General features: G+C 37.7%; 2 protein-coding genes and 1 long non-coding RNA gene across 3 annotated transcripts; 1 reads left to right on the top strand and 2 right to left on the bottom strand.

Moving 5' to 3' along the window:
* Positions 1-1,016: 1,016 nt before the first annotated feature.
* LOC144640775 (uncharacterized) lies at positions 1,017-2,674 on the top strand. The gene is made up of 3 exons (XR_013568439.1): positions 1,017-1,132; positions 1,811-1,868; positions 2,070-2,674. It is a non-coding gene; the product is annotated as an uncharacterized LOC144640775 (long non-coding RNA).
* Positions 2,675-3,579: 905 nt separating this feature from the next.
* On the bottom strand, positions 3,580-4,617 carry LOC144640776 (histone H3-like). Its single transcript, XM_078499851.1, has one exon. The coding sequence runs from the start codon at positions 4,468-4,470 to the stop codon at positions 4,060-4,062; it is 411 nt and encodes a 136-aa protein (XP_078355977.1). The 5' UTR covers positions 4,471-4,617; the 3' UTR covers positions 3,580-4,059.
* A 1,026-nt stretch (positions 4,618-5,643) lies between these two features.
* Positions 5,644-7,956, bottom strand: LOC144640777 (formin-A-like). Its single transcript, XM_078499852.1, has 5 exons — positions 7,798-7,956; positions 7,372-7,424; positions 7,185-7,262; positions 6,397-6,555; positions 5,644-6,046 (listed from the first exon to the last, which is right to left on the bottom strand). The coding sequence occupies exons 1-5, from the start codon at positions 7,925-7,927 to the stop codon at positions 6,023-6,025; spliced, it is 444 nt and encodes a 147-aa protein (XP_078355978.1). The 5' UTR covers positions 7,928-7,956; the 3' UTR covers positions 5,644-6,022.
* Positions 7,957-11,029: the final 3,073 nt, after the last annotated feature.

The following is an 11,029-nucleotide window of genomic DNA, read 5'->3' as shown; positions in this document are numbered from 1 at the left end:
TACAGGAATGAACTCGATTTATCTGCCTTAAATTGCTTGCAGACACTGCTTCGTACAGCAGTCTAACTACAGGACAAATCCAGTAAGGTACAAAACTGCGAAAACTAAACTATATAAAGCACCTGTATAAAAACATTTCAGCTTACAAACGTTAACTATTTATTCAACCGAACTATGAATTGTAGCCTCCTTGACAAAACATATAAAGCTTAATTACGCCGTTTACGGTAATTCGCAAATTACAAGCCGAAAATAAAGAAACTAACACTAAACTCTTTTAATACTTACGACCGCCTTTGTTTACATTTGTCTTAGCCTCTACAGTTAGTTGAGCGACAGTAAACGTTATTAAAGCTGTCCGAATACAAGCAAGAAGTTAAGTTTGCCGTGTCGAAAAATTATAGTTTTTGAAGCGTACGTGAGCGGGGGGAAAGCCAACTTAGTGCAGCAATGTCAATTACGATGATTTCAACCAATCAGTCACCGTATAATTTTACTTCCGGTACGGACGAAAATGCGAGTTTTTCTCAGAAGGAAAAAAACGTACCTTCTGTTTTTTGCAGTAAATCGAAAGAAAATACATTTTTCTTTAAACGTAAGCATGCGTTTTTGGAAAATCAAAACAACATTAAAGTTGTGTTCAAAAACGTGGTCAAAACAACACATTTTCTTTACTTATTGTTCAAGTTTTTGTGCTAACGGAAAACGCATGCTTACATTTTTTAAGATAAACGTACTGATTGACATAATACTACAAACTATGAATGAGATCGTAAGTTTCTTGCGTAAAACTCAGTTTTTTGTTCTGGGTCACGTGACATTAGACGTGCACCGATGACGTCATCAACTGACTTGCAGTCGCACTCTAAAACTCCTGTCTAAATTTGGTTAAATAAAAGCAAAGGTATATCAAGTTACAGCCAATTGAAATCTCCCTAGCAACGGCCCCAAAAGATACTGTAATGGGCCCTTAACGTTGTAGGATGTGAGGTCGTTTCCTATATTGTTAACTATTTTGCTAACAATTTCCAAACCTTTTGTTAACTTTCTCAGGGATGCGAGTATTGAAGAACTCCGTGTCATAAGGAACAGACTTTGCGACATTTTAGGTATCCCTCACCCAGTCTTGAAGGTACTGTTATTTGATCAACTCTTCTTATTTTTAAGGATACCTTAAAAGAGGCGTAATCTGTCCTTCGTTTTCTTTGAAAACGGGCCTATCCAAACAACGTATGCTAAGAGACACGCCAGCTAGATCACAGGAAACTCAACAAAAATGATTGGCCTTGGTAGAACGTTACTTGACTTGAAAAGAACCTGATAAAAGAGTTCCCACAAGTGAGAGGAAGGGATTTATTGTTGTTGTTGTTTGTTTGTTTATTACTGTCGTTTGTTTGTATTTGGTTTTATATCATGCCATAGAAAATACAGCCAATCAGAATACAGGAAAGCCGTTGTATATTCGACGGTATTCAACTCAACCTTCCCATCGTGCGCTGCGATTGTATTCTCGACGAAATTTTGTCAGCGTATTTTCTATGGCATGGTATAAAATAGTTACACAACACTTTCTCGTGGTATACTATGGAATATCCCACTTGTCACTTGTATTTTCTTGGTATACACACTCGCCTAAAGGCTCGTGTGTATACCGAGAAAACACAAGTGACTCGTGGGATATTCCATAGTATACCACTCGAAAGCGTTGCATAACCAGTATTTATTCACATCTGCAAGTAGAAGGGAAATTTAGAGGATTTGTTTTCTAACACTGAACCCTGATTAAGTTCGTTATGTTTTTTTTTTTCAGTCCTCCACAGCGAAAACCTCCGTCGAGAAAAAGAAAGATGAATTAGAAAGTTACAAAGGTAAATATATAATTCAATTTTTCGTGGCTTATAGGCCCGGGTCAAACATCGAACCTCACATGAGTCGAACCTAATACAAATGACCAAAGACAATAGTTCGACGTTTGGCCCGGGCCTTATATACTTTCTGACCGACCGAAAAATCCACCGATGGTTTGATTGAGTAATTGATTGGCTTGTCTTTATTTTGTTTTTCAACAGACCTGGTCAGTCGGGGTTACTAGAAGGTTTTCGTTTAAACAAGCTGTAAAACTAGACATTGGATTTTATTTGAGTTACAACGTGGGTCACGAAAATCCTCAAACACCCTTCATCCCTAGTCATTTCCACGATACTGCGCATGTACAAGAGCAAGAATGCCGCATTTTGAACGAGTGAACGTCCGACTCCTGGACACGTTAATATTGATACTTCGGAATAATGTAGATAAACCTCCGTTTTTGATCAAGCAGCTGAATTTTCGGGCGTTGGGCCTTCGAAAGTCCGTGGAATAATCAATTCAACAGAACAATTGTTTTAGAAAAAAATATTATAAAAAAAGAAAACAGATAGCAACAGAACACTTGCTGACAAGAAATATATTGATGTGAAAAAAATGTGGAATTAATTTATAAGTGAACACATTTTTTGTATCTAATTTATTTTATTATTATATTTTATCAACAGTGCGCAAATGTTCTTCTCGTGCAAAAAAAAAGCATTATATGGTATGCATTGTTACGGAACATTTTCATGTGTAATATAATCATCATCGTGTTTTCATGCATGTGTTGCGCTTGTATGTCCTTTGTCTGCGTGTAAAAAATAAAATTTGCATTGAAAATACAAACTACTGTTAACTTTCATTAGTGCAATCCAGGAGGGGATAGAAACGAGGTCTGGGACCGAGTAGCGATGCTCTCACAACTTGCAACGCGCTCAATTCACGATGTAATCAGCGGTTTTTGGACGATGATGCAACAGGCAATCTTTTCCCGCGAAGTGGAAGCTATGGCAATCACGACTACGATGTCGTGAAATCACTTATTATAAAGGGGTTCATTTCTCTTAACTAAAAATCTAAAAGCAGTGTGTTTATCCGAAAATTTCGTCATCGTCGTGTAGTTATAAGAACGCAAAATTTTGTGATGCCGTGCTTCTTTTTTGTGCTGAAATGCAAATGATTGAACCACGATTTTCGACTGGCCCACATGGGGATTGTAAATTAGTTAAAACAAAGAACGACCAAGTCAACAAACAACCTCGAAACAATAGAGCAAGAACTATAGCTCCGACGGGCGCGGGAATATTCAATCGCCACGTTTTCATTACCATTCCCGTGATGGTTTTATTCAATAACAAACACCACATATTGACACCAAGAACCTGCTCGCTGCTTTAAAGACAAAACTTAAAAAAACCTTCGTTGTTTCATTGCAAGTTGCGCCTATAACCACCCGTGTTGCAAGAGGTTCTCTCAAAGACTTCCTTACCTCGAATTTATTTCCCGATACAATTAATAATTTGGTCCCGTGTTGTCAATTAAATTGAAAGAGGATTCGTGTGCTGCGTTCTTCATCGATTTTGAAACTACTAGCACGTGGTACTCCACTCAATCCAATTTGTCAGTATACATGCGATTTAAAAATAACAACTTTGCGAGACAAAATATTTCAGTTGGAAACTTAATGCTGAAGAAACAATTTTAATTATTTTCATTCCAAGGGGAGAAAATAGTCCTTAAAATCAACATATGTTCAAAACCAAAGCTGCGAGCTATTTCCCAAGTATAATTACGACTTCAAGGCAAGCGTCCAGCTACAAGCAATAACGAAGTGTATTGAATAACTGACAACCACAAATAGAGAAGTACTAATTTTTAATTTACTTGTGTTAATTGTACAAAGAATAAGTCGTAAAATCAACTCGTTCCCGCGATAATCATCTAACTGAAGATTCAATCCTGCGTTTAATTTACAATACATATTTACAAAAATCTATTCAATCTTACAAGTTCTCTTTGTTACATAGGAAAACAAATAATTCTATGAACAATTTTCTAGCCGTCGAATCTTGTATTTTAATTGTACAGTACACTAGTAAATTAACATCGAGTAAATTTGAAACAGTTGAGAAGGTTCCGAAATTCAAATCTATATACAAAGCAAAACAGTCTCAAACAAAATAAATTAATACCAAGAGCTCTTCTTCATTAAGCGCGCTCTCCACGGATTCGTCTCGCAAGTTGAATGTCTTTGGGCATGATGGTAACTCGCTTGGCGTGAATAGCACAAAGATTCGTGTCTTCAAACAGCCCCACGAGGTACGCTTCGGCGGCTTCTTGTAGCGCTAGAACGGCAGAGCTCTGGAAACGCAAGTCGGTCTTGAAATCTTGGGCTATCTCGCGGATTAAACGCTGGAAAGGCAGCTTGCGGATCAGCAGCTCTGTCGACTTCTGATAGCGACGGATTTCTCGCAGTGCGACGGTTCCTGGCCTGTAACGATGTGGTTTCTTCACGCCTCCGGTGGCTGGAGCACTCTTTCTCGCTGCCTTGGTTGCTAGCTGTTTTCGTGGAGCTTTTCCTCCGGTTGACTTGCGAGCGGTTTGCTTCGTGCGAGCCATTTCTTGCGAGATTTTCAAATCCTTCGTTGACGGTCAAATACGTTTCTGATGGAAGTACAAGCGCAGGAACAAGACTTCTTGGTGTTGTGAAAGAGTAAATTGTTTGTCAAAGCTTTATATGGTCCCAGCTCACGTGCGCATTATGTAGGAAAAAGCTGTCACTTCTGCACGGAGAAAACGCAAACTCGTCATTGGCTGCTGCTGTGGCAAATGATTGTCTTGACACTTCAATAGATTTTCTGATTGGCTGTTCATCATTCTTTGTCATAAAGTGACCAATCACCGTCAAAAACGTTTTGGCGGGAGAAAGATGAATAAGTGGCGATGTGGCTTGATTCATTCTTTCGTAGAATTCGTCTCGTGATTTGCACGGTGCAAAAAAGAAAGATTCTCATTGGCTGGTTTCATGTTGTCGGTCTTAAATTAACCAATCACCATTAAAGGATTTGTATAGGGTAAAATTGTCGTTCCATGTTTTATAGCACCTTTAAGTTGCACGATTCACCTCCTTTATTTCCCATAACTTGTTTTGGTTTAATCATTCAGTTCAAGGGCCGAGAGATGTGTTTCAAGAATTGATTTATTTTATTTGCAATTTTATTTTCAACCGAAGTCTTGCGCAGCTCAAATCTCTTTACTTGCGTCCGGCTGTTGTTATTGGCCTCCCAAACTCGATTCAGGAGTCAAACGCCGGCCTCTCACCGTATCAATGCAAAAGTGCCAGATGTAAACAACGTGTCGAACATGCTAATTTTTTAACCATTTATATGCATATAGTCAATGCTTGAATGTTTGGGTGTTTGACGCTTATATACACATCGTTAGTAAAAGTCTCCCTCTACAGATTTATTAACTCGACAAAGCTGGGGAAGTTTAAATACAAGCAGTAGCTGATACTATACATAAGGCGCGCCGCGGACTGAAAGTTCTCATATGGATTTTTGGCGAAATGAAGGTGTATAGGAAACGGTGAAAACACTGAATAAAGTTGTGTGCATAATTATGTCAGAATTCTTTAACTACTGCGTTGGAATCTTTAGCACCTGTTTAAGAACTATTTTGTCGCCAGCCTATTATTCTTTGTGTTTTTGCACATTTTTGGATTTTGTCCGCATTGGATTGAGCGCGCATGAAGTTTAGCCTGCTTTATAAGCAGTAACAAACAAAAGTGCAAAGTTATCTAATAACTCAAGCTTTATTCAGTTTAAAGTATTTACAAAACGAACACTCATTGGATATTGGCATTTTGGCCGTAAATATCGTTTCATCGTATAAAATATTTGCTTCTTTTTATACACGTCACGTTTTTTTCATAAACACTTAAGGGATATAAAACATTGTTTAAATATTATGATATTTGAGCAAAAAACAAAAGTAGTTTATTCAGTTTTAGAGAGAGTTGTTGGGTCAATCTTGATATATCCAAACAAACTGCTCTTTTCAAAGTTACAAGTAATGAATCATTTTGAAGCTTTTTGGATGTTAATCTTTATACGCGTTTAATAAAATTTTCTTCATTCGAGGAATGCTTTATTTAGTAATTTTCGTTTCTTCACTTGTACGTCTTCAACACATCCTAAAACGAAAAAAGTAAAATAAACATTTATACTTTCGATTTAGTTATAAATTTTCGACTCGATCCATTTTAGTGGCCCGTTGGTAGCTGAATGAATGTTTTTTTCCCTATCGTTCTATCAGAGGTATAATTTTCGAAAAGTTGTGTGATATTATGTTCTCTGCAGTCCTCTGCAGGCAATAACATCAACACGAGTCCACTCATCGCGGGCTCAACTGTGGTTTGCATGAAGAGTATATTGCCTTGATGCAAGATAAGTTTAGTCATTTAGGATATTATTGCGTGTAGACTGCGTGAAAAGACTGAAAAGAAACGAAAGCACATGGCAATTAATTTTGATTAAAATTTACCTCGAACTGGCGAAGAAGTGTGGCGAAAATTCCAAAGAATTCTTCAGGCTTACTAGAATCCTCACCAAAATACTGAACAAGGAGGGTGAACTTTCTTTTGGCATTCTTCCGAAGCGACAGCACGTCTTTAAGCTCTTCTTTTGCCGAGACAGCAAATAGCTAAGGAGTTTGTCAAGGAATTATTCTGACTTGCTATCACTACAGTTTATTTCTCTTCCAAGGATCGGAACTTTTCAGATTTTATCATGCAACTATTCCACGAGCGCGCGTTAGATATGAGATGGTAGATAGGGTAAACCAACGAGGCGAGTAGCCCCTATTTGACTATGATCATCTCTTTCCAACAACCGCAAGCGAAATAATTGTTTAATAACAACTAGATATCCTTAAATAAAGGATCTTGTTCTAGTTTTTATAATTAATCTTTTTAGCATACCGCATAGGTTTTGTCTTTTTATTGTCTTTTAGATTTTAATATATTTTAAGGTTTAACATTTATTTTCTCAGAGGACCCTCCTGAAAACCACCCCTAGGTGATTGGAGGCCTCCTCTTAAAATATTATGTATTATTATTTATTATTTATTAAATCTTGTATTTTGTTTTGGCAAAGAGACGGAAGACGATTTTTGTCGACCATGTTTGTTGGGCATGGTATAATTTTTCATATCCAGTGGCACTAAGCCAATCAAAACTCTCGAATTACATATCTAATGTTTCTGTTTTTTGTAATAAAAGATACATGTATTCACTATAAAGCAAACGATGGTATAGTTCACTGAAAGGATACTTCAATACTAGCACGGAAAGAGTCTCCTTCATCTTTTATGCAGTCATTATTTATTTTCTCGACGTCTTCTTCCAGAACCTAATAGAAAGAGTATTTAAAACATTTGTTATGTACATTTGTTATGTACATGCATTGAGCAGCTCAAAAAATTGCAAGGACCTTGAGTTGTGGTATACACTGCTGTTACCTCAATTTCTGTGGACAGTTCGCATATTTCCTTGTCAAGTGACTTGAATGGAACTGAAATCAAATCAAACGATGAGAGGAAAGCAATCGATGATTTTTCAATACCTTGACGTTCTTTTATATATTTTTAATTTTATATTTTAAGAAGTGTCCAAAATATATTGAAAGCTACTCGTAACTTGTAAGATTCTGGTCTTGAATTTTAGTTAAATCATTTGAAAGGGAATATAAGAAAACTTCATCCCAAAGAACACTGTATAGTAAAAATAAGGTATTTATTTACTATTATTGTTGTTGTCGTTGTTGTTGTAGTGCGGAGTTGCTGGTGGGCTTGATGTATTTGTGATTTGTTTCAGTTTGATTTCTGCTTTTTGTCACTGAAGCCGATCCTTATAAATGCTTGTTATGAGAATTCATTTTTACTGACCTCGCGATGCCTGTTCCACGTGTCTAAGATCGTCTTCTAAAGCTGCGATGTGCGGACATTTGGTGATAATGACCCTAGTAAGATAATCCAGCACTGAAGTGGTCTTGTTCACGGACGATTTGTAATCCATCAGCTGGGTATAGAGTACAAGCAATAGTATCATTGGAAAATCTCTGACCTGCTCAAACAGGCTATCTATTCATCGAAGTGGAGGTGGCTAGGGCTTTCCACAAGTTGCTCGGCAACTTTTTGGCAACTTTTCATGATTCGAGCAACTTTTTCACCTTCGAGCAACTTTTTTCCTCTCGAGCAACTTGTTGCATTTTGAGCAATTTGTAGACCGAAGATCTCCGAAGATTATCCGAGTGTTGTTCAAAGGCAATACGAACGTTTCCGAAGATTTACGAAGTTTGCCGAAGACTTTCGGGGAACATCTGAAGACATCTCAACTTTCGGCTCATTTTGCATTAAAACATTACAAATCTCGTCAGCAAACATGACGTCATTGATATCTTCACGATTTTTCTCAGTTAAAGAAATCCTTGTTATTTAAAAAAATTTCCCCTTAATATGTTATTTAGATACTTCTTTTGCTGAGAAATTGCATAAAACTGCTTAGAAATCTTACTCTCAAAGGGAAATTAGCAAATATTTAGAGCAATTCTCTTGATTAGAAGCAGCGTTTTGGATTTTTTGGAGCAACTTTGGAGCAACTTTTATTATCAGAAGCAACGTTTTTGGATTTTTGGAGCAACTTTTGAGCAACTTTTTGAGAAATTTCGGGCAACTTTTTGGGAAATCTCGAGCAACTTGTGGAAAGCCCTAGAGGTGGCTAGTGGTGGATATTTACCAAGCCGCAGTTGTTTTAGTATATACTTTTAAAACAGTGAGATGCATGATATAGCCCAAAAGGATGATTTTTGACTACCTTATTGTTACTTATTTTCGCGGGCACTTAATTTCGCGAAAATACAACGGCCATATTTCGCGGGACTTAAATTTCTTGATTTGGCCAAAAAAAACGATTACAGGAACTAAATTTCGCGAAAATTGTCAAAATACTGGTCTACATTAACAAACAGTAAATCTCAAAATTGGTCCAACTGATTTTAATTTTCCACTGCAACAGTTTCCAATGACACTGAACAAAACCATATAACAAAAAAAAATTAAAAAAACAGTTTGACATGTTCATTTGCAACAAAGTAGAGCTAGTTTGACGACTGTACCAAGGTAATTAAGTAGTTAACTGACGGCAACGTTGAATATTCATAACGAATTATATAGAAGTAGCCAGCGTAGCTGGCGGTATTGTTGGGTTAATTCCGCCAGCTACGCAGGCTATATATAAGCGGTGAGGGTAAAAGGCGGAATGAGTTTGCGGAATGGCATGTGGCATGACTTGCGGAATGGCATAATTATGCGGAATGTAATTTACGCGGAATGACTCATTGACATAAATTTTACTGAAGAGCGCGCCAATTTTTAAAGAACAGCCGCTTTATTAAATACTGCGGGCTTAATGATGACAATCGATTGAAGATAGCAGTCGTATGATGTCTTCTTCACGGACTCTACGAAAAATATTTCGGCGGCCAGTGTTTCCCCAATGCTAAGGATTTCCCATTCTGTGGACGGTTAATCGCTTTTAGTCAAAAGATAAAAACAGCGACGAAAAAACATCCGACCGTAGATCTTTATACGAACCGAAAAATGCCTCGGATACATCTTTGTATTAATATTCATGTAGCGGTTATTAATACTGTATAAGTTAAACAAAACATCGGGACAGAAAGTCCAGTTTTGGCGGATGTCATCTCAGCCTCAGTAAGTAAGCAGAGAGATTACGAACACAACAGTGTATTTGTTTCATTAGAAGTCTACTAGCCTTGCTTTTCGTTAGTCTCCTTCGCAGCCGCTCGGGCTGAAATCACGCAACGCTCCCGGTTCGGCTCGAGTGCCGGGCTGCGCCGAAGGAGACTACCTTTTCACCTCCCATTATGAAGACTATATAAACTCAGTGGAAGACTTGAACATTAACTTAAAAAAGCGGCAACCAACCGCCGATCGAGTAGAGCGAAACTTTCATATAGTGACTATAGTCACTGCACGGTAAAAACAAGCTATCGTTTTTCAAATCTGTTGCAGCTCGCATTGCAGATTTACCGATAAGGCAGATAAGGAATCCGGCGAGTAATTATCACTGCCTACTTGTTGTGAATACTTGGCTTTCTCTTAGGAAAAGAAAATCATTCGCTAAACATACATTTTATTTTACCGCAAAGATCACGAGACGCACATCGATAAAATCCACTGCGGTGTAAATAGTGTCACACCAGCGGAGAAGCCGTGTCACGATCTTTTCATCGCTGTAATAAAAGCTAGAAATATACCAAAAGTAGTTGTCTTCAATGAAACCACTAGCATTTTCCCACCCCTAGCAAGTTTTGATTTAGAAAGAAACGATTCCTGGAACAAGACAGTGACACGGTCACACATTATTTCGCGGGCGACTAACAACACGTCACTTGCTTTCATTTATTTAAATGCGTTGTCTTTTTAAAAACTTCTCTTCAAATAGGTTGAACTTGACAGTTGTGTGTCTTGCCTTGAAGTACGTAGCTTTAGAACGAATATCGTTCTGTATTTTGAGGCAAATAGACGAGAGTTTTCATTCATGTTAACAGAACTACTCACACTGTACTCCGGCCAACGCCAGCTAGTCGATAATTCAAGTCCTCGGAAGCGTCACGGCAAATAGCGAAAATAGTTTATCTGCTTCTGTTCGGCGTAAATCGGTGATTTGAACGGTGAAATGATCTTTACAACGATGTTCTATGGAAGTTTCCTCGTCCATACTGCTCAGTCCTTGATTGTTTGAGCCAGCAGTATTTAACAAGGCGGCTTCTCTTTTAAAATTTGGCGCGCTTTTTAGTATAATTTATGTCAATGAATCATCCCGCGTAAATTACATTCCGCATAATTATGCCATTCCGCAACTCATGCCACATGCCATTCCGCAAACTCATTCCGTCTTTTACCCTCACCGATATATAAGGGTATTAAATTTCGCGTCGTTATTTTTCGCGAGGACCTTTTTTCGCGGGTCTTAAATTTCGCGATTTTTTGAAAATCGCGAAAATTAAGTCCCGCGAAAATAAGTAACAATAAGGTAGTTTATTCTTGTAAAAGATCACAATTTTCTCACACACGTTGCTCGGAGGTGAATAGC

Source organism: Oculina patagonica, unplaced genomic scaffold (assembly GCF_052425735.1).
Source record: "Oculina patagonica isolate OP01 unplaced genomic scaffold, crgOcupat unplaced465, whole genome shotgun sequence".
NCBI classification, from domain to species: Eukaryota; Metazoa; Cnidaria; class Anthozoa; order Scleractinia; family Oculinidae; genus Oculina; species Oculina patagonica.
This window is presented reverse-complemented; position numbering and strand designations above follow the sequence as displayed.